The following is a 27,876-nucleotide window of genomic DNA, read 5'->3' as shown; positions in this document are numbered from 1 at the left end:
TGTAACATTACTCCCTAACCCCTTCAGCCTAGGAGTAACTGCACCCACAATAGCAAGACTCCAGGTGCTCCACCAGCCCTTGCTGGTGCTCCCACCATGGCATAGATCTCCGTAAACAGTCTCTATATGGAATTGCCTTAGGTTTGTTTTGATTATGATCTCCCTTTCATGCCAGAATCTTGACTCACAAGGCCTCCCACAGTCAGTAAGGGGAAATTCATGCGACACACTATCAAGTTTGTTCATCCTCATGTTTACCTTCCCTCTGCTACTGCTGGAACCCTGGATATGCAAGAGCACTTTTTTTTTTTTGCCATAAGTTTAGTAGATTTTCCAGTAGAGAGGCCTTCCCCGCATCTAGCTCACTGCTCTTTCAAACAATGATGTATTTTTATTTTTTAAAATATTTATTTATATATTTTTCAGAGAGAGAAAGAGAGAGGGAGGAAGAAAGAGAGGGAGAGAGAGAATCCCAAGCAGATTCCATGCTGTCAGTGCAGATCCTGATGCAGGGCTTGAACTCACAAACTGTGAGATCATGACCCAAAATCAAGAGTCCAATGCTTAAACAAATGAGCCACCCAGGCACCCCTCAAACAGGAATTTAAAAAATTCTTTTTTCCTCTGGGTGCCTGGCTGGCTCAGTTGGTAGGCTCGTGACTCTTGATCTTGGGGTCATAATTTTTAGCCCCATGTAGGGGGTAGAGTTTACCTTTAAAAATTTTTTTTATAATGTTTATTTATTTTTGAGGCATAGAGCGTGAGCTGGGGAGGGGCAGAGAGAGAGGGAGACAGAATCCATAGCAGGCTCCACGCTGACATCAGAGTCCAATATGGGGTTTGAACTCATAGTTTGTGAGACAAGACCATGACCTGAGCCAAAGTCAGATGCTTAGCTGACTGAGTCACCCCTAGAGTTCACTTTAAAAATTTTTTTAATGTTTATTTTTGAAAGAGAGAGTGTGTTAGGGTCAGAGAGCGAGGGAGACACAGAATCTGAAGACAGGCCCGAGGCTCTGAGCTAGCTGTCAGCACAGAGCCCCTATGCAGGGCTGGAACCCACAAACCATGAGATCATGACCTGAGCTGAAGTCGGACGCTCAACCGACTAAGCCACCCAGGTGCCCTAGAGTTTACTTTTGAAAAAAATCTTTTGGTGCGCCTGAGCAGCTTAGTCGGTTAAGTGTCTGACTTTGGCTCAGGTCATGATCTCACAGTTTGTGGGTTTGAGCTCCATGCTGGGCTCTGTGCTGACAGCTCAGAGCCTGGAGCCTGCTTCAAATTCTGTGTCTCTGTCTCTGTGCCCCTCCCTAGCTCATGCTCTCGCTTGCTCGCTCGCTCGCTCTCTCAAGAAAAATAAAAATATTAAAAATTTAAAAAAATCTTTTTTCCCTGCAGGCAATGAGGAGCTGTATCATAAACACTGTTTGGGTACAAGCTACAGAAACCCAACTCAAAGTAGTTTAAGCAAAAACACTGGCTCACACAGTGGGACCGTCCAGGGCTTCTGGTCTGGCAGGACCTGACTTCTCCAGCTTCGGGTTCTTGTCTTATCTTTGCCCTCAAGCAGTCTTTCTCTCATCTTGGTCTTGAGAAGCCCCTGCTAATATCCACTCAGGTTCAAGTCCGGCAAGAAACAAAGATTCCTCAACAGATTTGACAACAGTCTTTATAATCCTTGGCCTCTTTTTGGTCCACTCTGGTCACAGTGAACTAATCACCTGGGCCAAGGCAGCAAACTGAGTCCGTGCAGTCTTTGGAGGTGGAGAGGGCGGGGCAGGGGGCTTGTGGGGCTGTGTTGGACGGACAGAACCAATGCATACCCACTGCTTTTTGCTCAGTGTTTCATGAGGGTTAAGTGAAAAATGTTTAGGCTGGGGCCTGGCTTGTAATGGACTCACCCACAAATGTACGGCCACATCTTTCCCCTCCCAGAAATCAGATGCCCAGGGACTCCTGTCCCAAGAGGGTGGACGTGCCTGAGGGTAGAGACAGGCTCTATCTTCTTACTGTAACTCCTTTCCTAGCTCAGGATCCCTGTACCCACCCTGTGAACCATTCTAGACTCTTTTTTTTTTTAATTAAAAAAATTTTTTTTAATGTTTGTTTATTTTTGACAGAGAGAGACACACACAGAATGTGAGCAGGAGAAGGGCAACGATTGAGGGAGACACAGAATTCAAAGCAGATCCTGGCCCTGAGCTGTCAGCACAAAGCCCAATGAAGGGCTCAAACCCACGAACTATGAGATCATGACCTGAGCTGAAGTCGGACACTCAAGGGACTGAGCCACCCAGGTGCTTCTACCTTTGTTTTTATCTGTTTGTTGTTTAATTTATTTTTAATGTTTATTTATGTTTGAGAGAGAGACAGAGACAGCGTGGGAGGTGGGGAGGGGCCGAGAGAAAGGGAGACACAGAATCCGAAGCAGGCTCCAGGCTCCGAGTTATTAGCACAGAGCCCGACACAGGGCTCAAACCCATGAACTGCAAGATCATGACCCAAGCTGAAGTCAGATGCTTAACCACTTAACTGACTGAGCTACCCAGGTGCCCCCCCCCACCCCGCATTTGTTTATAAAGAGGGAAAATTTTTTATAGCATAACTTTCTTTTTTTAAGCTTTTATTTATTTAATCTTAGTAATCTTCACGCCCAACATGGGGCTTGAACTCACAGCCCCAAGACCTGAGCAGAAGTCAGACGCTTAACCAGCTGAGCCACCCAGGCACCCCAGTTTGCAGGTTTCCATTCTAAGTAAGGCTGCAGTGAATATTGGGGTCAGTGTGGCCTCCTGGATAGACCCTGTCTCTCGAGGTAGGATCCTCGAAGTGGGATTGCTGGTTCATGGAAGATGGGTCTTTGCAAATGTTCTTGACGGTGAAACAGCTTGGCTGTTTGCAATTCTGTTTTTTCATGCTAATAGGTAGGAGTGTGTGTGGGAAAGCCTGCAAATCTCACTTAGTGAACGATTTCTCCAGGCTTCTTACAGCAAGAGGGAGTCACAGTGCGCCCTCTGGTGGCTGATTTCTCCACTTACAGGCAAGTAGGTCCAGGGCTAAAAGACCCCAAACCTGCCAAGGGCCCTCAACGGGGCTGGCTGGGCAGTTTCAAGGCCACTCCCCACCAGATCTGCAACAACATTTAGGTCACACAAGTAAAGGGTTCCCTGCAAGAGTACTTTGAACACTGTAACACAAGAGTGACCGAAGGGAGCCTTTTCTTTTCTTTGTTTTGTCTTAAAAAATGTCTATATGGAGGCATAATTGATGCATAGCAAAGCATGTATTATAAGTGTCCAGTGGGTACTCCAGGGTGGCTCAGTATCCTTCCTGGATTTCACAGACTCTCTGGTAGGGACTGGGGTCGTTCTCCGTCATCGAGCACATCACTGCTTCTGCCGTGAGACCGCAGAGCTTCTCACGCTGTGAATAAGACCTATGAATAGCCTCAAATCAATTTTGCACCAAGCACATTTGCTACAAACTTACCAAAGAGAATTTGGTTTTCCAGAGCCTCCTGGATTGCGGAATGATAGACTCGGATAGTATCTCTATTTTACAGCTGAAGAGGCGGAGATACTAAGTATCGTGTGCAAGGCCACCCGAGGAAGCATTCGCTCCAGCTCCCGGCACTGTCAGTGGGAGCCGGAAGTGAGCGAAACAGACAACCGCTTTCCCATAGGAAGCCAGTGTTCTCACACACAAACTGCATGTGAGTGTTCATAGCGGCCTTACTCACAACAGCCAAAAAATGGAAACGATCCAGCTGTCCATCAACTGATAAAGGAAAAACAAAATGTGGTCCATCCAGACAATGGAATATTGTTCAGCCATAAAAGGAATGAAGGACTGATGCGTGGATGAAACTTGAAAACATCATGCTCAGGGAACTTTATGCTACGCCAGACATGGAAGGTGTCGTACATAATGTGCGACATAGAAGGTTCTGTAAGAAGCATCCAGACTAGGCAGATCTGTATAGAGCGGATTAGTAGTTGCCTGCAGCTGGGCGGTTGGCGAGAAGATGGGTGATGATTGCTATCGGGGACAGAAGGGTGGCAGTGTCCTAAACTCGACTAAAGCCACGAAAGCACTGCTGTGTGAATAGACCAGCAAGCGCTGGCCTGTATGCTCTTGGTGGGTGACCCGTATGGTGTGGAGCGTGTCTCAATGAAACTGTTTTAAGAAGAAATAGATGCTCTTGGAGCTGAGGACAGATCAATAAAGACAAAACTACAATCCATTTTTTTCCAGAAGTCACAACCCGCTGGAGACATACACTTGACACAGTTCCAGTTTTGTTGAGCACTGGTTTCCTGCCTACTCCACGCCCGGTAACTGTCTAGTGGTTCCAACCCAGCGCCCACACACACAGCCGGCTTTCTGTTGGGAGACGGTCTCACTCTGGGACTCATTAGTCAGGGTATTACAGAAAAAGAGAAACAATAGGGTGTGTGTGTGTGTGTGTGTGTGTGTGTGTGTAGGGAGAGAGAGAGATTTTTTTAACTTTTAAAAAATGTTTTATCTGTTTATGTTAGAGGGAGAGAATGAGCAGGAGCAGGGGAGGTGCGGGGAGAGAGAGAGAGAGAGAGAGAATCCCTAGCAGATTCTGTACTGTTAGTGCAGAGCCTGATGCAGAGATTGAACTCCCAAACCGTGAGATCATTATCTGAGCCAAAATCAAGAATTGAATGCTTAGGGCACCTGGATGGCTCAGTCAGTCAAGCATCCAACCTCCACTCAGGTCATGATCTAATGGGATTGAGCCCCACGTCGGGCTCTATGTTGACAGCTCAGAGCCTGGAGCCTGCTTTGGATTCTGTCTCTCTCTCTCTTTGCCCCTCCCCTGTTTATGTGCCTGCTCTCTCTTGCTCTCTCTCAAAAATATTAAAATAAAAAATAAAAAGTTGGTTTTAAAAACTACGAGGTCAGTGGAAACCCAAGGTGGCTCAATGATGTGGTAATGTCATAACAGGGGGTCTGAGTTGAATTCAGCCTACAGAATGCTCAGGTCCCAGGGGCATTTAGAGCTTGGTTAGTTTGTTTTTGGGTTTTTTGGTTTTTGTTTTTTGTCTTTTTCTGTGAGTTGGCTGGACCGTGGTACAGCCTCTCTTACCATCCAAAGCAGCGTCCTCATCCACCAGCAGGTCTGGGTGCTCCCTTACCCAGGAGGTCAACAGCCAGCCAGGACAGGGGCATCTCCAAGGCTTAGACAGGGCTCCTGGACTTGGGAGAGTCACACCCTTGCCCTTTACTGGAGCTCAGTCTCCGCCACCCAAGCCAACCTGAGCTGAGGCTCTGGCCTGCTTCTCAAAGTGAGGCTCTTGGGGACCACGCTGTGGCTTAGCTTTCCCAAGCATCAGAGCTTTACAAACACTATTTGTAGATGGAAACACAGATGATGCAGAATGCAATGTTCATATGTGGTTTTAACCCTAAAATGCAGAGCTTAAGCCTTTGCAACCCAACCCCAAGGAGATGCATGTCTCCGTCTTCTGCTTAACTTTTGGGGTGTGTTGGTGGGGTTTGCAGGGCCACTGCACTATGACGTTGTTTCTTGTTCCAGGGCCATGCTGGGGTGCTCTGAGGGTCAAGTGAGGAAATGTGTTCAAAGCACTGGGCATGTAAAGGACCCGTAAGTTACCATCACTCTTGTTCCCCTTCTAAAGCTGTGACCTTGCAAATGTCTGCTTGGAGGGAGGCCTGCGAGGGCCAGAGGCCTGGGCTCTGGAACAGGCTCCCAGGGCTCACTAGGGTCGTGATCTGGCTCCTGTCCTGTGTCCCCGCCATCCACACCTGAAATCAAGGGCTCCACAGGAGAAGAGTGAAGCCTTGGAGAAAAGAAAGGACTGTGGAGACGAGGGAGGACTTTGGAGAAGTGGGAGGATTGTGGAGACGAGGGAGGACTTTGGAGAAGTGGGATGACTCTGGAGAAGAGGAAGGGTGTTGGAGATTGGGAGGACTTTGGAGAAGTGGACAGACTGTGGAGAAGAGGAAGGACACTAGAGAAGTGGAAGGACAGTGGAGAAGATGGAGCACTTTAGAGATGAAAACTGGGGAAGAGGGAGGACTTTGGAGAGAGGGAGGTCTGAGGCAGGAGGACTGGAGAAGGAGGACTTTGGAGAAGGGAGGACATTGGAAAAGTGGGAGGACTTTCAGACGTAGGAGGACTTTTGGAGGTGGAAAGATTGTGGGAAAGAGGGATGACTTTGGAGAGGTGGGAGGACTGGAGAAAGGGAGAACTTTACAGATGTGGGAGGACTTTGTAGAAGTGGAAAGACTTTGGAGATGGGAAGGACTTTGGAGAAGTGGACAGACTGGAGAAGAGGGACGACTGTGGAGGAGTGGGAAGACGATGGAGAAGAGGGAAGACGTTGGAGAAGTGGACAGACTATGGAAGAGAGGGAGGACTTTGGAGAAGGGGGAGGACATTGGAAAAGTGGGAGGACCCTGGAGAAGACAAGGACCGTGGAGAAGAGGAAGGAGCTTGAAGAAGTGGGAGGTCTTTGGAGAAGAGGGAGGACTTTGGAGACATGTGAGGATTCTGGAGAAGTGGACAGACTCTGGAGAAGAGGGACAGTTGCGGTGAAGAGGGAAGACTGAATAAGAGGGATGACTTTGGAGAAGTGGGAGGATTGTTGAGAAGAGGGAGGACTTTGGGGAAGTGGGAGGACTTTGATGAAGAGGGAAGACCTCAGAGAAGTGGGAGGACTTTGGGAGGTAGATAGACTGTGGGGAAGAGGGATGAATTTGGAGAAGTGGAAGGAGTGTGGAGAAGTGGGAGGACTTTGGAGAAGTGGGAGGGCTATGGAGAAGAGTGGACTTTGGGTAAGTGGGAGAACTTTGGAAAAGAGGAAGGGCATTGGAGAAGTGAAAGAACTGTGGAGTAGAGGGACGACTTTGTAGAAGTAGGAAGACTCTGGAAAATAGGGAAGGAAGACTGTGGAAAAGAGGGAGGACTTTGGAGAATTGGGAGGATTGTGGAGAAGAGGGAGGACATTGAAGAAGAGGGAGGACTTTGGAGAGGTGGACGGGAGGAGTGGGAAGACGTTGGAGAAGAGGTAAAACTGTGGAGAAGCGGGTGAACTGTGGAAAAGAGGGAGGACTTTGGAGAAGTGGACAGACTATGGAGAAGAGGGAGGACTTTGGAGAAGTGGGATGACTCTGGAGAAGAGGGAGGGTGTTGGAGATCAGGAAGACTTCGGAGAAATAGACTGTGGAGCAGAGGGAGGACTTTGGCAAAGTGGGAGGACTTTGGAGAAGACCAACTGGAGAAGAGGGAGGACTGTGGAGAAGAGCACTTAGGAGAAGAGGGAGGACTTTGGAGAAGTGTTAAGACTGAAGAAGGGGACAACTTTGGAGAAGTGGGAGGATTGTGGAGAACAGGGAGGACTTTGGAGATGTGTGAGGACTTTGGAGACGTGGACACACTGTGGAACAAAGGGACGAAGGTGGTGAAGTGGGAAAACTGCAGAAGAGGGATGATTGTGGAGCAGTGGGAAGACTGTGCGGAAGAGGGTAGGCTTTGGAGAAGTGAACAGACTGGAGAAGAGGGATGACATTGGAGAAGCGGGAGGAGTGTGGAGAAGGGAGGGCTTTGGAAAAGTGGAAGGGCTTTGGCGAAGTGGACAGACTGGAGAAGAGGGACGACTGCGGAAGAGTGGGATGTCTTTGAAGAAGATGGAGGACTTTGGAGAAGAGGGAGGATTTTGGATAAGTCGGACAACTGGTGAGAAGAGGGAGGACACTGGAGAAGTGGAAGAATTGGGGTAGAGGGATGACTTTGTAGAAGTAGGAAGACTGTGGAAAAGAGGGAGGACTTTGGAGAAGTGGGAGGATTTTGGAGGAGGACTGTGGAGAAGAGGGAGCACCTTGGAGAAGAGGGAGGACTTTGGAGAAGTAGGAGGGCTTTGGGAGGTAGACTGTGGGGAAGAGGGATGAATTTGGAGAAGTGGGAGGAGTTGTGAAGAGTGAAGTCTTTAGAGAAGTGGGAGGCCTGTTGTGAAGAGGGAGGACTGTGGAGAAGAGGAGGGAGCTTGGGTAAGTGGGAGGTCTTTGGAGAATTGGGAGGACTGTGGAGAAGAGGGACGACTTTGGAAAAGTGGGTAGACTGGAGAAGAACTACTGTGGGGGAGTGGAAGACTTTGGAGAACTGGGAAGACTCTGGGAAAGAGGGAGGATTTCAGAGAAGTGGACAGATGTGAAGAAGTGGGAGGACTGTGAAGGTGGAGGACTGTGGAGAAGTGGACAGTCTGTGGAGAAGACGGACGCCTTTGGAGAAGTGGGAGGACAGCACAGAGCCAGCGCTTTGGGAAATGGCGTTTGAGCCCAAAGGCGAGCCAACTTGCTCAGTGTGAACCTCCATTTGTTCTTAATCCACACATCTGCCCCTTTCACCCCAACCCCTATCTTCAGGCTGTTACCTCCATGCCCTTTAACCTGCATTTGACCCCACCTGTCAAGAACTGCACCTCGACCTTCCCTGGTGCATCCAGGTCAACAGAGCAGCACCACTGCAATTTTTGGTCCTTAAATGTCAATGGAGAAAGGCTGTCACGCCTTCTGATATTTCCTCAACACCTACCACATGTCTGAGCATGTGGCTTCCACAGGTGAGTCGAGCTCATTCACCAACCAGTGTCACCTGGCCCAGAGCCAGAGATAATGACCAGAAGGGATGAGGACGGTGTAGCAAGTGGCAACGGTGGGGGGAGGAGCGGAAATGCCTGCTCCAGCTGGGCATGGGCGAGCACAGGGTAAGCTGAGCTCGGGAAGGAGGGAGGGATTTGTTGGGCAGGCCCGCTAGGGGGCAACAAAGCCAAAGCAGCAAAGCAGAGCAGCTTAGGATGGCATGGGTCCAGGGGCGGGAGCCGTGCGGTGTCCCGAGCCGTACTTGGGAACCATGACTGGAAGTGTTAGAGCATTTAGATCGCCTCAGCAGGCAGGCAGCAACTCAAGGTCACAGGGCCAGCTTGTGGCTGGCGGGATAACGGGCCTGGCCTCACCGCAGCTAAGGGTTATGGAAGACTGAGGAGTCACAGGGTCGCTGAGGGAATGGTGGTGTAATAATTGAAGGACAAGGCAAAAATTGAAACCACCTTTTCCTTTTTTAAATCAAACACTTTATTTTCCACATAACAAGCGCAAAAAACTCCCAAACACTTTTAACAATACAATTAACGCAGTTATGAATTCAATTATATATACTACTCAAAGCCCCAAAAGGTCAATCAGCTTAACGTTCCAAACATTTCCAAACGTGGTTTTTCAAAGCTACCTTTGGTTTTTGGAAAAACCAGTATGGAAGTCAATATACACTGAATGCACTGAACGACATTTGCTTATAGGAACGTGTCCGACGGCAGCGCACACCCGGCGAGCTGGAGCGTGATGTGAAGTCACACACGGAAACACACACACAGGTTTGTCCCCGGGCGCCCGCAGTCGGGACAGAGGGCTGTGAAAGGGGGGAGGAAAAGGCCAGTCCAGGTTGTGGCATTTCTCGTTTCATAACAGAGGTATGAGAGTGTGACACTAGAACACTGTCGAGTCATTAAGCTTCATGTTCCAAAAGGTCTCTTGCGGAGGCTTGAGGTGGGCACACATGGTGGGGAGATGAAGTCACAGAAGAGCTTTGAGCAACAAGATCCCAAAGATGCTCAAAGAGGGTAGGAAGGAGCAAGCTACAGTTTCCCATTGTTCTCACATTATTTCAGGGTGAAATTGTGGAGAAGTTCGGATAGAATGTTCAAATATTTGCTTAGATTTTTACTTGGTTGCTCTATGAGGACCCTCATACACAGCAACGTTGAAACGTTCATTGTAAAAAAAGAGCGTACAAATAAATTCACAAAAAAGAGACAATTAATGTTGAGCAGCCAAAAAGTCATGGTTTATTATATTGGAAGGGATTTCATAATTCAAACACAACCAAACTGTACATTTTACAATCACATTCTATTTGTAAACAGTTAAAAGCCACTGACTTCTTTTGCATCTTAGGACACAAACAGTTAGCATCAAGGCAATGAAATGATGGCAAATTCTGCGCTGTTAAAATGTTTACCCTCGTTTGGCCCGTCTTCTTTGACTAAGCAAGCATTATAATACCATTTGGGGGCAAAAAAAGGGGGGGGGGGCGAGAAGAGAAAGGAAGTTTAAAAACGGTGTAACTCGTTAGTTTGCAACAACATTTAAAATCTTCTTTATACAACGAACAATTCTGTGAGCCCAATACCTTGGCTACAGTATGCATAGTTACTGATTTCGGCTTTAAGGTACAACAGTTCAACATTAACACAGTCACAAGAGAGCAGAAACAGAGAGAGCCACTTGATGGGATTACAAAAAAATTATCACTTATTGATTATTAGCAAACCATCATCACTCACTAATAAAAAGACAGCATCTGAAAGCAGAATGTCGACTCCAGCTTCAAGCGTTTTTTTTTTGTTTTTTGTTTTTCTTTTTTTAGTTTTTGGCAGAGAAGATTCTTTAACAGAGCAATGTGTGTAGTATCAGTGCTAAAAGTTGGGGTTTTCTTTTTTTCCTATAAGAAACTACAAGGAGTTTTTTTTTTTTTTAATTTTTTGTTTTTTCCTAACTGGGGAACTGGTTTTCCTGAGAACCATGCTCTTCGATTTAGGACAGGAATAGAAAAACAAAAGAACATGGCCAAATGCTGCTCCTTTTTCCCAGAGATAGAAAGCATCTTGTAAATCATCCTCCATTTTTTTTGTCTTTTACATTTTTTTTAAATGATGGAAGAGTAAACATTTTTTTTCTCAAAAAACAAACAAAAAAATCTGTAAACAAGAAGGTTCAACGTGGGAACCTTCAAAACAAAATGGAAAGCCTATTCAAAGTGCAGGGCCCGTCCTGGGTGGCAGGCGGGCTGCAAGTCACAGCTGTGGCCACAGTTTTTCAAACTGCAGAGCGAAATTCTTTAGTTTTAGAACATGAAAACACTGGTGCAATACTTTCATTTATAGTCCTAAGTCAGCATCAGAACGCGATGTTTTAAACTCCACGACACCACAGTAAGGTAGGCAAACATCAAGGCAGAGTAGAGAGCGCACACCTTTTTAAGAACATCCTTGAGTAAACATTTACACTGGAACAGCTGCCCCCCCATATTGCCGATTAGACGGGGAGAACATCATTCAGTGCAAAGTTAGAAGCTCATACATTTCAGCCAAAAAACATGGTTTTGCAAAAAAAAAAAAAGAAAAGAAAAGAAAAAAAAGGGAGGGGGGAAGGAAAAGGAAAATGGGGTGAGGGATGGGGAGGGAAACAGGAAAGGAGAAAACAAACCCAAAGGCTAAACATGATGACTGTACACAAGTGAGCTCATTCTACACGGTTCAGCATGTATGGCGCTATTTGGGAGTGTAAATAGATACCTTTTCACATTATAATATTGGCCTGCATGATTCAAGTATTCAAACTGATATGTTTCAGGGAAAACAAAGTGGAAAATGTGCAGAGAATAGCTGTTCCCACAGGTGGCCCCTGGCTGCAGGCGGCGAGCCCAACTTAGTGCTCCTTTCTTTCGCGTCTTGAGGTCACAGTTCGTGAGTCTGTGTCTATGCGCTACATGGACTCTCCACCCCCACCCAGGTGGTCAACAGAAAGAAAAGCATTAATGGGGGACGGGCTGCTCATTCCCCGGGGGTCGCTGCTGCTGGGAGGCCCCCACAGGCTTGTGGAATAATGGGGGGCCCCCCAGAGTGAAGTGCCGTGAAGGTCTCCACAGCTCGTTCCCGACAGCCCAGCACCATTCCAGTGATTGAGATCGGTCCGGCTGGAGAACGAGTGCGAACAGTCGAGGGAGCCCAGCCGGGTCTGGCTGGACCCGAGAGACTGCCAGCCGGGAGAAGGGGTCAGAGACTGACTTTGTGCAAAGAAACGGCTGATCTCCTCTTCACTGGCAAACTCAGCAAGAATAGTAGTGTTCCCCAATACACACCTGGAGGGAAGAGACACGGGTGTGGTGAAAACTCAGGGTGTCTCAGGGTCTGCCTCCCGGTGAGCGGAGAACTCAGCCTCTGCTCAGAAGGCCAGGGGAGGTGGGGGAGAGACAGGCTGCCCAGGGCAAAACCTGCCCTGGGAGCGTGGTCGTGCTATCGAGATCCAGGCTTTGGTCTCCTACAGGGGATTTAAGACATCTGGGGGGTCATTTTGGCAGGCAATGCTTCGCCTTTTGAGTACTGACCTGGAAACCCAAGATACAGCGAGGCTGCCGCCCTACGAGGCGCTCCCACCGCGGCGCCCTGTGTGCGGGCCCGGAGACGCCGCACAGTGCCATCCCCGGCAGTGCTCTCACACACAGGGACCCCCAAACTCTTCAGATCATGAGGACACATTCCGGGTGTCCTGCCCCGGCTGGAACTTACATGTGCAGAGACTTTTGTGCCTTCACTACCTCTTCTTTTGAACTGTAACGGACCAAAGCGTTTCCATGTGGGAGGTTCAGGTGGAATGTTATCAGCGGGCCGTGCTGCATGCACAGAGTGCGCAGAGTTGAGCCGTCGATCTACGGAACAGAGCGTGGGAACCGCCCATCAGACCAGCCGTCTCGGGGACCACCCGGGGAGGTTGTCCCAGGCTGGGACTCTGCTCCTCTCTCGGCTGCTACCACTCTTCACTGGGGCTCACTGCTATGGTGGGGTACAGTGCCGCCCTCCCCACCTCCGCTGGTCCCAGAGCCATACCTCCGTGGCCTCTAGACTCCTGGACAATCCCCAGATCCCCACTTCCTTAGTTAGCCATGCCCCTGCTGTGGCTTCCTGTCTTCTCTCTTCCCTGCCCTGAGGACAGGATTCGGCAAGGCACTGCTCCCTGGGGGGGGAGGGGGGGGTTCTTAACATCCAGCCTCCAGAGGAGGATGGTCTGGGGATGCTCTAGTCTGAAAGGGTGGACCAGGGTTTCTCAAGTGCGGCCCGAGGGCCACCTGCACCACACTAATCTGAATGCCCTCGTGAAGATGCAGAGGACCTGTATTTGGGGTGCCCCTGCGCACAGTTTACAGTGTAGAAAAACAAGGCTGGACCATAGCCTGCCTGAGGCACCTGAAGATCGTCCCCTGTTGTGTCCTCTGCCCGCCTCGATGCTTCATCCCACTCAGGGCGCCTGGGCAGACCCTCCTCTCAAGCCAGGCTGGACCCCTCTGCTCCTGCACTAGCTGGCCGTGCCCACCAGCCAGGACACCTGGCACTCTTACCTGAGGTGTAAGGTTCTTTAGAACAAGCCAATTTGTTATTCTCCCTGAGCTGCTCTCACCCCAGCTGGAACCTAAGGACAAAAAAGGGCAAATCAGCTTTCCAAGGCTGTGGCCTGAATGTCCCTTAGAACACATACATCCCAGTCAGGCGACAGCTGTGCAGGAGGTGGCACCTTGGCCCGCGTTCCTTCCCTCTTACTTACCTGCCTTTGCATCCGGGGAACTCTCCCCAAGGCTTGGAAGGCCAGCTCACCCCAGCTCTGGCCTGGCCTGACTTCCTGGGGCAGGTGGCTCTGCCCCCTGGGACCGTGAGCTCAGACAGCCCCCAGCCCATCACATGGCAGGCAGGGGAGCCACAGAAGGCCAGATCCCTTTGCAGTCTTTTCAATAATAAAGCTAAAACTACCCCAAAATGGTACTCTTCTGGGGAAAGGCCTCAGCTTGTGATGGTCTCTGGTATCATTCTGTGACTCTGTGTGCCTGTCTCACGGAGCATGAAGCTCTCCGAGGATTTAAAAGCCTGCAATCAGTGTCCATCGGTAGATGATGGATACGGAAGATGTGGTTATACACACAGTGGAGTGTTAGCCACAAGGAGGAGGAGATCTTGCCACGTATGGATGGTCCTAGAGAGTACAATGCTTAGTGAAATACGTCAGACAGAAAGACAAACACCATTATGACTTCACCTGTATACAGGATTTAAGAAATAAACAAGGCAGAATGAGACCTATACAGAAAACAAGCTGACGCTGTGTTGGCAAGGGGTGGAGGTGGGCAACGTGGGGCGGGAGGGGCGCACAGGCGTCAGCTCTGGCACAAGGAATGCACAGGAGGGAAAGGCATAGCATCGGGGACACAGCAGCCCTGGACCAGTGTACGGGGACAGCCGGGCGCTGCACTGGTGGCGAGCGCTGTGTGACGTGCAGACTCGCTGCATCATACACCCTGCTCTGGAAGCCACCGCACTGCTGGGTGTCAGCTGCTAAAAAGAGCCTGCAAACGCCAGACACTCCCACTTCTGCCCAGGTGGCCCAGGAGCTCGGAGTCTGGCCTTCCCGCTCAGCCCTAGGGCGCCCGCTCCCAGCACTAAAACACACTCACGTCGTGCCTGTGGTGTGGAAGGCGCCTCGCCAACTCTCCTGCGTGGCTCAGGATGTCCCGTGACCGGGCTCCCGCCTGCTCCTTTCTCCCACCCCCACGCCCAGGGACTCTGCCAAGGAGAGCCGGCGTCCCGGCACATGTGTTCCCTCTACTCTGCTGGGCTTCCTCGTCCTCAGCCCCATCCACCCACCCTTGTCGGGGGGAGGGTTCCCGGGCCACTTTCCTCGCCCCTTCCCTGGGGCTACCACCAGCCACCTGGCAGCACCCAGACACGTCTGCGGCCTGGAAGATCCACTCACACACCGGACACCAACAACATCCATTTGCATTTAGCAGCTCAGAACACATCAAGTGTTCTCTCTATATAACTAAAACCCCACTCCTCCATGCCCCCCCCCGTGCCCCCCCAGATAAAACACCACCAAGCTTTCTTTCAGCCAGTCATGTGTGTTAACATCAGAAATCAGAGGTTTCACTACTATTTTCAGCCTAGAGATGAGAAGGTAGTTCTGGGACTGGGGAGAACTAAGACGGGAATGGCACTTGCTGGTAGAACTGGCACACAGCTCTGAGTTAAACCTGTGGCTGTGTGTGTGTGTCAGGGCCGGGACACAACGCCAGTCCAGACCTGGTGCTAGGGGTAGGGAGGAGGCGAGGCCTGTGTGGTGGTGTCCTGGGACAGGCCTCCCAGCACTGCCTTTCACCCCTGCCCCCCACGTGCCCCTGCTCAAACAGTAGATGTTCGGGTCACCCCAAGCACAGGCCCAGCTTCTGTGAACAGACCCCAGCTCTCAAAGCCCTGCCCGACCCCTCTCGGTGACATGGCGCTTCGCCGTGAGCAAGCAGCGATTGTGCGGTCCCAGATGGGCTCCTGGGGCACTTTTCCAAGAGACGCGAGGCCCGCTTATGAACCCTGCTGCTGCCTGTTGTGTTTGAGTAAATATAAGCAAGCCAGGCACAATTTAAAGTAAAATCTGAGAGTCCCAAAGAGAAATTGCAGGAGACGGCAATGCCTGGGAAGCGCATGCTTACTGAAGTTCTGATCCTGCTCCGGGGGGCAGTGCGGTAGCACCCACTTTGGTCTCTGTCAAATTCAACGGTTCGGCTAACACACATGAAAGGAACCATCTTGCGCACTTGGTTCGTCTTACCTGGGGTATACCTGGCGTCAGAATTTCCCCATCCTCCACCTACACGAAGGGGAGAGTTATCCCACGTAGACAAGGGTGGCTTCTGACCAGTCAGTCCCGGAGGTGGGCGGGACGGAGCAGTGATGTTTTTAGGTGGTAAAGGGACCTTCCACAGCTCATGAGCCAGAGAGGTGTTTGTAACTGAACCAGGAGACCATGTCAATTTGGAATCACTATTTCTGGCTACTCACGGGGAAAAAACACAGTGGGGAGGGGGAAGATAATACTTTTAGAAAAGAGAAAATTTAAATAATGATAGCACCCATTCTCCCACAAAAAGCAAACCAGTCAAAAAGGCTGTTAAACTGATTTGGCAAATCAGTTTGCCAAAAAAACACAAAAACCAGAAGGAAACTGTTCCCTAGACCCAAAACAACTCAGACCATTTGTCTGTTTTTATTAATAATTTCAAGACTTATGAAAGTCTTAGCCCAATGTGCAGAACTGTACTACAATCAAAACTGAAGCAAAGCTAGAAATACTTTGAGTTGCTCTAAATCAGCAACTGGGAGCGCCTTATCTTCATGACCATAACTGAGCCACTTGAGACCACCACACAGGTTTTAGAACTCTCTGGTTTATACAAGGGAAAACGGATCACGACAGTAGTCAGGGGTCTACTGAGAGGGTCCTGACCCCACATGTTCCCTGGGACCTGTCTGTGCCAAGTGCCAGGCTGCTGGGCACGGGGTGCGTGCTAGCTCTAGTCCTGACACACGTTCTACCCGGGAGCACAGAGGTTAACGACTTGCCTACGGGCCCCACACACAGCCAGGATTCAAACGGGCCTGTCTGGCTTAACGGCAAACGCAAGCCCGTTTCCTGATGCGTGTGGCCTCACAGCAGTGGGAGTGTGTGGGGTCAGGCACACGGTACGCTATCTCAAAATACTGCTAAAAACCATGAGGGGGCACAAGTGGATGGAGAATTTTAGAACTTCTGTCACTGTCCACCATTTTTCTACCAGATTCATAAAGTACATGTCCTTTAAGTCAGTGTAATTCCGAGGGCGGTGGGAAGACTGGTCACAACAGTTTGTTACTGGTGTGTGACAGCCGAGTACAGAAATTCAGAGCGAGTGTCAGTAAACCATGGCAATGTGACAGTGCCGCAACTCCCAAGTATGTATTTTCCAGCAATTCCAAGTTCAGTCTTACTGTGCTTTATAAAATTATCAGTCTGCAAAGGATTAGAAATTACAAAAATAAAAGCTGCTTGCTGGAGAAGTGCTCTGAACGAAAGCACACTTAGCAAGCTGGCTCCCAGCCTAGAGGGAGAGTGGACTGTTTTTTTGGAAATGACTGCTGCGGACAGTCCACGGGGTTACAAGTACTCTCCCGGGCTCAGAAATATACTCTCCTACCTCCCTGAAAAGCCTTAGACAAAAAGGAGGCCCAACCACAGCCCGGCCGGGCCCACCTGAAGTGCTTTGTGCTGTACTGCTGAGGGGAACGTTGTAGTTGGAGGCACGAATGGATGACCAGGCACTAGTTGAAGGCAGCGTGGTGTTCAAGGATGAGGATGACCCTACATGGGGGAAGAGCCCAATTAGTCAGCCCCAGCGCAAGGGACGCGTGCCCGAGAGGCAGCAGAAGCACCCCAGGAAAGGAAAAGGGACACGGGGCCCGGGCGGGTGCTCAGGAGCGCACCTCCTTCCAGCTCATCGTCCTGACTGCGGCCCAGGGACGTGGCTTCCCCCCCCCCCCGATTCTCAGCACCGATCGTGAGGGCAGGGCCAAGGTGACGCTCTGAGACGGAGACCGCAGTCCCCGCTCCGGGAGGGCGCATTCCTCCCGCCTGCCCCACACGTCTCAGCTCCGGGCTGGACTGCGACAGTTCCCACCTGGCTTCCCGCCCCGATCCCTCCTGCTCGCCGCCGCCAGCCCACCCGCCTGCGACCGCAAGTCTGCCACCCAAGACCCTTAATGGCGTCCTTCTTCTAACACCTAACTCCTCTCCTGACAATCTTCTACAAAAAGAAGCCCATTTCTGCAAGCCACCAGATTATTCCACTAAACACATACAAGGCTATGAGGCTCTGCACTGGGCTCTGTCCCCGCTTTCCTCTGGGAAACCGGGGGGGGGGGGGGGGGGGGGGGGGGGGGTGTCCACTGTTTCTACCAACTGGCCTAAATTCAGCCATTTTACGAGGCGGAGGATTCTGTCCTTAGCACTGTGATGTGACCAACACCTGTTCACGAATGACAGGTTTACTGCAAAATGCTGGCTGCTTTACGTTTTATCGTACACTGTCCAGCGGAGGATACAGGTTTCAGGAACAGAAGATACTTTCTCTTGTTTCAGTCACCTTTCTCCAGGCGCACATGAGGGGGCTCAAGACCCACCACACGGCAGGCAGCAGGATGATTTTCTTCGATAGCCCGTTAGAAAGTGTGTCTGGCTTAGACGGACCCTTAACTTGGTCTTACTGTTCACTTCTGGAGAAACACGGAAAGCTAAACTGCTTCTTCCCATGAAAGTCCTTTAACACTCAGAGTGCATAAACAACTAACGCTAGAAAATCTTTTATATAAAGAAACACCCATTTCTTAATCATCTAAAAACTGAAGCCACATATCAAGCACGTAACAACTTGTAGCTATTACAAAAATACTGGAGCAAATGTGTGTCGGTCCTTTGTGTTAACCGACGCAGTGACTAGAGATCTTTACTGCATCACGATGATAAATCCCCATCGTTTCTAAAGTGACAAAGATACACCTCTGGGAAAATGGAGAATTCTCTTTTCATTTTCACTCTTCCCTTGGATGTCAGGTACTGTGATGTGCTGAAAGTTTCCCATCAGCTTTGCACCGTTCTTAAACTGTATCACCTGCATCAGTCAGAAATCCTGACTTGTGCTGCTTACGTACCACTGTTCCTGTCCCTGAGGTGGTCAACTTCCCGCACAGTATTAATTGAAAGATTGTTTATGACACTGCCAGGAGTGACGTAAGGGTCAGTTTCAGGGTCAATGTTTGGATAACCTTTCCATGGTTCACCAGGGCGAAATTCTGGGAATGAGAAACTTAAAATTAGTTCAGACTTATTCATAACTTAAAAATCCATTATTAAATATCCACAACTTTTATTCCTGACGCCTGTGCCATTCTTCAGTGTTTTCCAGTTAATACAAGCACTTTACGAGGCTGACTCGGCACCACGGTCAGTGCTGCTAACGTGAGCTGCTACTTACGAATAACTTGCACATTTTTGCAAGTGGAATAATTTCTCTGTATTAGCATATTTATAAACAGGAACACTTTAAAGCACTTTATTAAGTCACAAGCCACAGAAATGCAAACAGAAAAGGCAGCTCTAAGTACATTTCTGGTGACCCCTCAGCACACACAAACACAGACAAGTGGGTCCCCTGACACAGGTGGAGAGGGGCGGCGGTGGAGGTTTTGTTATTCGTCACACCGGCCACAGGGCTGACTCCACTCTCACCGCCAGGAGTGTAAAGGCACTGGTAACGGGCCAGACCCGTTCGTTGGCCCAAGACCTGGTGCTCGGCTTCCTGTGTCCTTCCCACCCTCGGCAGAGGGCCAATCCCCCAGAACTGGGCTACCGCACTGGAGCCTCTAGAGGTAATGCGACCGTAAATGTAAGAAACCCTCATGAAGGAAGCTGGCAGCCTTTACCTGGTGGCCAGTTAACACTGCTGGAGCCGTTCGGCGATTTGGCACGTGGCCAGCCATCTCCTATGGAACCTGGAGGACTGGCTGGAGAAGTACTGCTGTTCATAAAGTCATAGGGAACAAATGGAGACTCTTCCAGCCGGAAACCACTTGAAATAGCACCTGCAGAGAGAGACACAGGACAGGGCACTGAACGTGAGGCAAAACACACGAGTGAATTTACTTCTTGCAGCTTCTCCAATAGGGAGAACTCTGTCGAAGACCTGTAGGTTCCAAGCGGTACTCCGCAGCCCCTGGGAAACGGCCAAGAGGAAACAAAGCTCTGCGCTCTTCCAGACTTCAGTCACTCCTCATGCTCTCATATACTGAGATCTGAAAATTATCCCAGGGCATTTTATTTCAAGAAGGTAAGGACCACAGCCACCAACAAGAGATCTCAGTACAAGTACACACTTAGTTTCAAATCATTAAAACACTGGTATCCAGGGGCACCTGGGTGGCTCAGTTGGTTGAGCATCCAACTTTGGCTCAGGTCATGATCTCATGGTTTGTGGGTTCAAGCCCTGTGTTGGGCTCTGTGCTCAGAGCCTGCTTCCGATTTTGTGTGTCCCTCTCTCTGCCCCTCCCCTGCTCATGATCTGTCTCTCAAAAATAAATGTTTTAAAAAAACCACATAAACAAAAAAACACTGGTATCTTGGCCTAAATGGAGAACAAGCACAGGGAAGTCTTTGTCCAGGAGGTGTGTGTGGGGATGTGGGGAGGGTGGGCATGGGGGTGATGAGGAGCGACGGAGGGAAGACAAGGACCTGTCGTAAAGGGAAAACGACGGTGGAGAACACTGCAAGTGGCAAAGAGGTGTGGCCGAGAATTGAGACTGCTATGCATGTAAAGACAAATATCCTGTTTCATCAGAATGTTTATATTTCTACCTATATACAACCTTTGTCACTATCCTGCATCAGTGAGGATGCCTGTTATCAAAACTGAGTGGGAAATCCCATACAATGACAATTTATGCTCACTCAGAAATGGTCACTTGTTTCCTGGTGATTTAATCTCCACCTGATCTTTGTTTTGATTTAAAAAAATTTTTTTAACCTTTAGTTTTTTGAGAGAAAGAGAGAGAGGGAGACACAGAATCGGAAGCAGGCCCAGAGCCTGACACGAGGCTCAAACCCCTGAACTCTGAGATCATGACCCAAGCCGAAGCTGGATGTGTAACTGACTGAGCCCCCCAGGCGCCCCCAGTTACCTTCTACCAGTCACTTCCTGGGAGAAGGTACAGAAAACGGGTGTCGGTGAAGCACAGTGGGAGTCACGCTAAGGCGGGTGAGCGGCGACCACAAGGCAGGCCAGCACCGCCTGGGCGCGTCCTGTCTCACCCTGTCCTAGTGCTCACGTGCCTGAGGTGCTGCCTGATGCATCCTCCCAACCCCGTAGGGCGTGTTACTCTACTCCCCTCGGGCAGGTAACCGTTAGTGACCTGGCAGCAGCTACTAAGTAGCAGAGCTGGGTCTCAAGCCCAGGCTCTGTGTCCATTTCACCATTCCACCATCGTGTCAACAATTATTCCCGCCGTAAGAAAAATTCTGAATGTGCTATGCCACTGAGTGGCAAATGGAACTTAGAATTCGGATCTGTTTGATTTTAGGGTTCGATGTTCTTTCTACCACATGGTGATTTCACCTTCCATTTCTGATAATCATCAGTCCAAGGTTCACAAACTGGCAAACTGACCTTTAAGACAAGTTTAGTCAAATAAAGTTTCAACATAAAACTCCAATGGAGAGGACTGAATGTCACAAACACGTTAGTCTGAGGAACAGATCTGATGCTGCTCAGGTTAGGAAGCAGAGGCTCTCCTGGCTGCCCTCCCGTTACCTGAAGTCACCAAGTCCTATCAATTCTGCTTCCTACAGCAATTTTTTCCCTCTACAACCACTACAATTTATTTTTTAAAGAAAGAGAGAGAGAGAAAACCCCTGAGCGAGTGGGGTCGGGCAGGGAAGAGGGAAGAGGGAGAGAGGGAATCCCGAACAGGCTCCAATCTCAGCCCAACTTGGAGCTGGAGCCCACGACCCTGGGATCATGACCTCAGCTGAAACCAAGAACTGAATGCTCAACCAAGTGAGCCACCCACGTGCACCCAAACTGCGATGGTTTCTGAATTATTTTATTTTGGGTCCCTTGAATGCAAAGAGTTGAATTTTGCTTTATGATTCAATCTGATTTTAGTAAATTAGTTTGGCTCATGTATGTTTACCAGTTTTACATATATTTGGTCCTAGTTTCTCGTATTATTTTATATGATGCCTTCTATTTCTTTATAAATTCTTTTTAAGTTTATTCATTTTGAGGGGGGGGGTGGAGGCAAGAGAGAGAGAGGGTGTGAGAGAGAGAGAGAGAGAGAGAGAGAGAGAGAGGGTGACAATGAGAATGAGAGCAGGGAGGGGCAGAGAGAGAGAGGAGAGAATCCCAAGCAAGCTCTGTGCTGTCAGCACGGAGCCCAGACTTGGGGCTCAAATTCATGAACTGTGAGATCATGACCCGAGCTGAATTCAAGAGTCGGATGTAAAACTGACTAAACCAACCAGGAGCCCCGACTTCTTTACTGATTCCTTAAAAACTGTATAAAAATATGGTATCTGTTTTTCTCTTTTCTGAAAATGTAGAGGGCTTACATTTTGTTTCAGTGGATGACTTTATAACTTGTTTAATCTCACCTTCAAAAAATTCTGATACAGCTGACATATAACACTGTATCAGTGCTCATGTATACTGTGAAATGATCATAGAGCTCTTGAATAATGACTACACTGGGTCAGGTTACAGTTGTTCCCTGTCTGGCTAAGCTCTGGATAAGGCACAGAAGTTTCCCAGTTGACCTCTGTGTCTACCTCCAGTCCCCAGGTCTCCACAAAGCAGCCAGAGTAATCCTAAACACAAATCCCCCACTGCCCGGCTCAACACGCTCCAACAGCTCTGCATCACAGAAGGCTAATACTCAGACTCTTCAATCACTGGTGAGGTGTCCACCCACCAACCTGGGGGCCCCTCTCATCACCTCTGCTAGGTTAGCTCCTGTTATCGTTCATATCTCAGCTTAAGAGATCACACCCTTCTTTCTGGAATCCTCCCCCTATTGCCCTCTACTCCAAGACTGAAATACTCTTCTATATATGTACCCCCACCCCAGAACAATGTGCTGGGTACTGATGGGGGGGAAAGATTTTGTAAACTGCCTTCTAGTTGCAGGATCTTAGGACCATAAGGCATCACAGATAACCTAGTCCAACCCTTCCGTGATGCACAGTTTCCTGGTCAGATGTCCTTGCCTCCATTCCACCCTATTTCACTGAACAAAGCTGGCTTTCCTTACTCTGCAAGGTATGCAGCAGAGAGGTAGGACAGTGGGCCCAAGTACACATCACAGAGAGCTTCGAGGCTGGCCCTCCGCCGCTCCTGGACTCCTCTAAGCCCACGGCACACCCTGGGCCTCAGCCAAGCCAGACAGTTTATGGTAACTGTGTGATTCACGGCGAACATGAACTTTTGTGTGCCTGAGGCCTGGGTCACACAGTGCTCTTATCAGATCTGAGAGGTCTGCAGGGGATTGGAGCCTGAGCAGCACAGCCACGCAGAGGCTAATGCCTGTATGACTGACCCCCTGGAGAAACCCCGGACTCCAAGGCTTGGGCGAGCCTCTCTGGTTGCCCATACTTTGTCCGTGGGTTCACACACCGTGGCTGGAGAGTAAAGTCCGTGAAACTTCGCTGGGAGAGGATAACAGGAAACGTCTCCTGGACTCTGCCCTATGCGCCTTTCTCCCTTGTGGACTTCCACCTGCATTCTTTTGCGGTAACAAACCATAACCATGAATATTACAGCTTTCCTGAGTTCTGTCAATTCTTCTGGCAAACCAGTGACCTTGAAAGTGGTCTTGGGGACCTCTGACACAGAAGGTCTCCTGGATCTGCCCTTTCTTCCTGGCTCCACAAGTAACTTATTACTAGCTCTCTATGGTGATAAACAGAGAACCCACCTCAGACAGTGTTGCAAGCGGTCAACGCCAGCTGCTCCCTTCCCCACAGGCCCAGCTCAGGACGGGAGCCTGAGGCTACCATCCCAATGCTCCTCCCTTACAAATGGTCTCTACGCTGCTCCACTGCGAGGTGACAACAGACCGTCTCTCCCACAGCCAGGAAGCATCAATGCCAACACGGACTCAGGGTTATAAAGAAGCGGGGGAGGCTGGCTGCAGGCAAAACCCCACGGTCCTTTTGCAAGCATGACGGTAGGGCGCAGTGTCTCTGGTTAGCGGGTAGAGGACAACCTCTCTGCACCAACGGAGGGGAGGGCACAAGTGTGAGGGGAGAGAGAAGAGAACGAAACAGACCAGGCTCTCAGGCAAAGGCCGCCACCAGGGACCATGCGGTGGAGACCGGGGCGCGGTGGCGAGTGCACGGGCACGAGCGCCTCCGCTCCGGCGGTCCCTGCTCTGCGGCTCAGGCGGCGACACCTCCTTGTGCCCAAAAACATACCACAAGTCCGAATCCGTACATGACGTTTTCTGAATGTTTACACAGATGTTGAAAACAATGATTTCAAAATAGTGGGGCTGGCAGCCATGGGAGCGCCCCTGAACACAGCTAGATGTGAATTTTATAGTAAGGGGAAAGGGAAACCACAGCAAACTATTAATAATGGGAATAGGACGATTAACATTCCTCTCTCTCTTTTTAATATAAGGAAAAGGAAAACAGAGCCAGCAAACAAGAAGATTCTGAGTCTTTGCTGGGAGAGGGGCCCAGCAGGACGAGCCACGGATCAGGAAGGAGCAGCCCTGGGAGGGGAGAGCATGAGAGCGTGAGGAAGCAGCGGTGAGTGGTGAAGAAAAAGCATTTCTTTACACAGATTGAAAAGCTTTTTTAAAAAGCCAACACTCTAAGACTCTTTTAGCAGGCTCTCACATACAGATATCAAACTGTCTTTCTTTTTGGAGCTGAAGACCAAAACCACAACCAGGTCAAGATGTAGTTCTGAAATCATTTTTACAAAGAGGGAAAAAATACAACAACAACAAAGGATCAAAGCAACCAAACAGAATTTTAGAGACAAGTAGAGAACACCTGTGCAGGGGGAAGGGGGGAGGCACAGGGGAGAGAGGAGGGAGAGAGAGTAGTGAAAAGGGAGAGGGGGCAGGGGGAGAGGGAGAGAGAGAGAGGGAGGGAGAGAGAATGAGAATATCTTAAGTAGGCTCCACACCTAGCTCAAAGCCCAACGAGAGGCTGAATCCCACAACCCTGGGATCACAGCCTGAGCTGAATTCAAAAGTTGGCCGCGTAACTGACTGAGCCACCCAGTGCCCTGTTCTTAATTTTTAAGAGGATAAAATATAAGTCTGGAGATACCAAAATAATACCTACGAAACAAAGACTGCTGGCCGTGGGTTAGTTGCTGCCGGTTGTCCCACGGGCTAAAGTACAAAGAGAACATTCTGGGAGTGGGGAAGCATGTGAATAAAGTGATTTGTATTACTAACAGAAAAATTTTTTTAAAGTGAAAGAATGATTAAGTTTCAAGTGTCAAATTAAGTAAACAAAGAATAGCAGGGATCTAAACTGGAGCAAAGAAAAAGTACCAACCTCTTCCTTATTTGGAAGAGGAGCACATTCCTGGAACATACATAGGAATAAAAGTATTTACTGTTTAAGCTAATAACTAAAAAAGAATTTACTGCTCACACTGCAGATTTATGAAAACAGTCTACACAGTAAAATGCAGTGAAAAAAATGATGATCAATATTAAGTTGTAAAATATGAAGCTACTTTATTTTTTATTATTTTTTTAACGTTTTATTTATTTTTGAGACAGAGAGAGACAGAGCATGAGAGGGGGAGGGGCAGAGAGAGAAGGAGACACAGAACCAGAAGCAGGCTCCAGGCTCTGAGCTAGCTGTCAGCACAGAGCCTGATGCGGGGCTCGAACCCACGAATGTGAGATCTGACCTGAGCCGAAGTCAGAGGCTTAACCGACTGAGCCACCCAGGCGCCCCTGAAGCTACTTTATTACTGAAGCCAGTAAAGAACACACACGAGCTGGCTGCTCCCAGGAAGGCCCCGCCGCCCAGTGGCTGCATGCCAGGTGCCAAGTGGCATTCAGTCCTGTCAACAGTTCTGGGAGGTCTCATTTCCTTTTGCAGATGCAAACACTGTGGCTTACGTTTAGGAACCAGGATGGATTCCTAAGTGTGTCTGACCTCAAAAACTATTCTGTCCGTGGACCCCATGTCCGTGACAGGCACCATGACCCCGTGTGCGCTGCGTCAGGATGCAGAGCACTACAGGATGTGAGGGACGTCACACCTGCTGCAGCAGTGCATGGACGGCAGAAGGTCATTTACAGAGAAAGTAAGGCTAAGACACGCAAGGCAGGCACGGGAATCTCCATTTTCCCCGGAGAAGACAGAAACCCGTCTGACACAAGCTTTTCTCTACATGTATCTCTCCAGCCACTCCTTTCACTACGAGCCGCACCAAGATGCCGTCCCTGTGCTTTTCTAGGCTCCGTTGCTCTGGGCAACTGTGTCTGTGTCCATGACCTCAACATTCTGATGAATACCAAAGCTTATTCTAGCTGATTTTTCTCCTGAGTGCTGGCCTCTATTCCTAATTTTTTTTTAACTTTTTAAAAAATATTTTATTTACTTTAAAGAGAGAGAGAATGCACAAGCAGGGGAGGGACAGAGAGAGAGAGGAAGACAGAATCTGAAGCAGGCTCCAGGCTCCCAGCTGCCGGCACAGGGCCTGACACAGGGCTCGAACTCATAAACCTGACGCCTAACTCATGACCTGACGCCTAACTGACTCGGCCCTCCAAGTGCCCCACCCTGAGCCCAGTTTTAAAGGTCAAGGGGTTAGGCTGAAGAAGGAGAGGCCCAGGATACATTACGGATAATCACGTCTTTGCACAAGGAGTTAAGTTAGTCACCCAGCCCTTCCATCCTTAATTCTAAGGCTCTTTTTGGTGCACTCCCTCCTCACCCACCACCTTCTGCCTCACTCACACTGCTTGGAGTCTTCCGTGACTCTGGGCTTAAAATTCAAAATGATTTGCGGCACAAAGTGGTCGTAATTTGCTCACTCTAGCTTCTCCTGTTCTGGATTCTCCTTCCTCCCTCTGCCCCCTCACCTCCATGACACGCGCACACAACAGAACCCAGCAGGGTGTCCTACGTCTGAATTTTTCAAATGCTTTGCTCTTTTTGTCATCCTCTCTCTACCCCTTGGTGTGGTCAACCTGAAGACCCCTGTTGTCGGCCCTCTAGAAACGCTTTTCCAGGCCCACCGCACCGCCAGGTTGTCATTCCCGGTCCCACCCCTGGTGGGCTGCATGTTGCCAGCCCACATGTGCCACCATACGGATCCGTGTTTCCAGCACCTAACACGGGGTACGAAAGCTAACATGCTGATTTTTGCTACAAACGATGAGCTCCCTCAGGGCACGTGTTGCTCCTGGCTCGCCCGCGCTCCGTGGTGTGTACGCGCACACGTGGAGTTGCGTGGTCCAGGGGGCCTAGCACAGTCCCCGGAAAGCAGAAAATGTTCCGTTAACATTTGCTAGATGGACTGATATTAAACAGGATGAAAATGATATCTCTTAAAAAAATGTAATTAACAGATTAAGACAATAATATTGAATCTGTATGATTTACACAAAGCAACAAAATACGTGAAGAAAATTTGCCGTTATACAAAACATTGACAGAAATCAAATTATGCCGGGAGTTTTAAATATCTTCCCCATCATAGTAAATTGAGTAAATGTTAAGTAGAACATTAGAACAATCAAATTGATTGCAAAAACCTAAATGACCATCAAAAAGGGAATAATTTTTAAACCACAAATGTATACTGAATCTTGATTTTTTACAACAATATAATTAAAGGTTAGTTGTGCCTTTTTTAACTAAGATTTCATAACTAATAACCATTTTTTAATAATGAGGAAAAGTTCTAAATGGATTTGGCTACCAATAGAGACATTTAAGATAAAATAAAGGCCTACATTTAGTATTGTTCAGGGTTTTTGAGCTTTCTTAAAGCACAGCACGTAAGGAGGAGCCCCTACCATGTTTGCTGGGGTTCTGATCCAAAGATGTGCTCGCAGAAATGCTGTCCACTGTAGTCCACTTCCTCAGTCTTGACTGTGGCTCTTTAATACTGTTCATGTCCATATTTACATTCAAGTTTGAGTTCAAGCCTAAAAATAAAACAAGATTTTAGTAGAAAAACCACTTTATAAAATACAGCACGTTTTCCTTCTACTACCACAACTTCCATTTTCTAGAAAAAAAATGTGTAATGAATCTAACATTTTTAACCCTGTGACCTGTGACTGTCCCTTAATAGATACCACCCTACAAACGTGGCACGGCCAAATGTTTACAGACCAGCTCAAGGCGGGCAGAACAGACGCTCTGGGTTCCTGGCCAAGGCCGTGCAGAAATCACGTGAGGGCAGAGCCACAGCCACATCGTCAGAGACAAACAGAAATCCTTAGTAGCTGTTAATATTCAATAACACAATGTTTTCCAACCATGAAACTGTTAAAACTATAATTGTGTTAACTGTGGAAAACTATCTCTCTACAGAATTTTGATTATTTTAAAATTCCTTGGTGGGTTATCTTGGTGGCTCAGTCAGTTGAGCATCCA

The 27,876-nt window shown here is 49.0% G+C and overlaps 1 protein-coding gene across 7 annotated transcripts in view; it reads right to left on the bottom strand.

The window, feature by feature from the left end:
- Window positions 1–11,251: 11,251 nt before the first annotated feature.
- TNRC6A (trinucleotide repeat containing adaptor 6A) overlaps window positions 11,252–27,876 on the bottom strand; it is a 97,324-nt gene continuing 80,699 nt past the window's right edge. For 6 of the 7 annotated variants that reach the window (XM_029949263.1, XM_029949259.1, XM_029949260.1 and 3 more), the window contains 8 exons: window positions 27,291–27,422; window positions 19,161–19,319; window positions 18,390–18,530; window positions 16,936–17,043; window positions 15,478–15,699; window positions 13,223–13,293; window positions 12,396–12,535; window positions 11,252–11,968 (listed from right to left, as the gene is read on the bottom strand). In XM_029949263.1, coding sequence (XP_029805123.1) covers window positions 11,593–11,968; window positions 12,396–12,535; window positions 13,223–13,293; window positions 15,478–15,699; window positions 16,936–17,043; window positions 18,390–18,530; window positions 19,161–19,319; window positions 27,291–27,422 — 1,349 coding nt within the window. In that variant the 3' untranslated portion in view covers window positions 11,252–11,592. Of the gene's footprint in view, window positions 11,969–12,395; window positions 12,536–12,713; window positions 12,841–13,222; window positions 13,294–15,477; window positions 15,700–16,935; window positions 17,044–18,389; window positions 18,531–19,160; window positions 19,320–27,290; window positions 27,423–27,876 lie in introns of those variants that run through there. The other variant, XM_029949265.1, reaches the window with a different exon arrangement.

The sequence above is a fragment of the Suricata suricatta genome, chromosome 8, assembly GCF_006229205.1.
Source record: "Suricata suricatta isolate VVHF042 chromosome 8, meerkat_22Aug2017_6uvM2_HiC, whole genome shotgun sequence".
Taxonomy (NCBI): domain Eukaryota; kingdom Metazoa; phylum Chordata; class Mammalia; order Carnivora; family Herpestidae; genus Suricata; species Suricata suricatta.
Note: the sequence above shows the minus strand (reverse complement) of the source record. Positions and strands in the feature narration are given on the sequence as shown.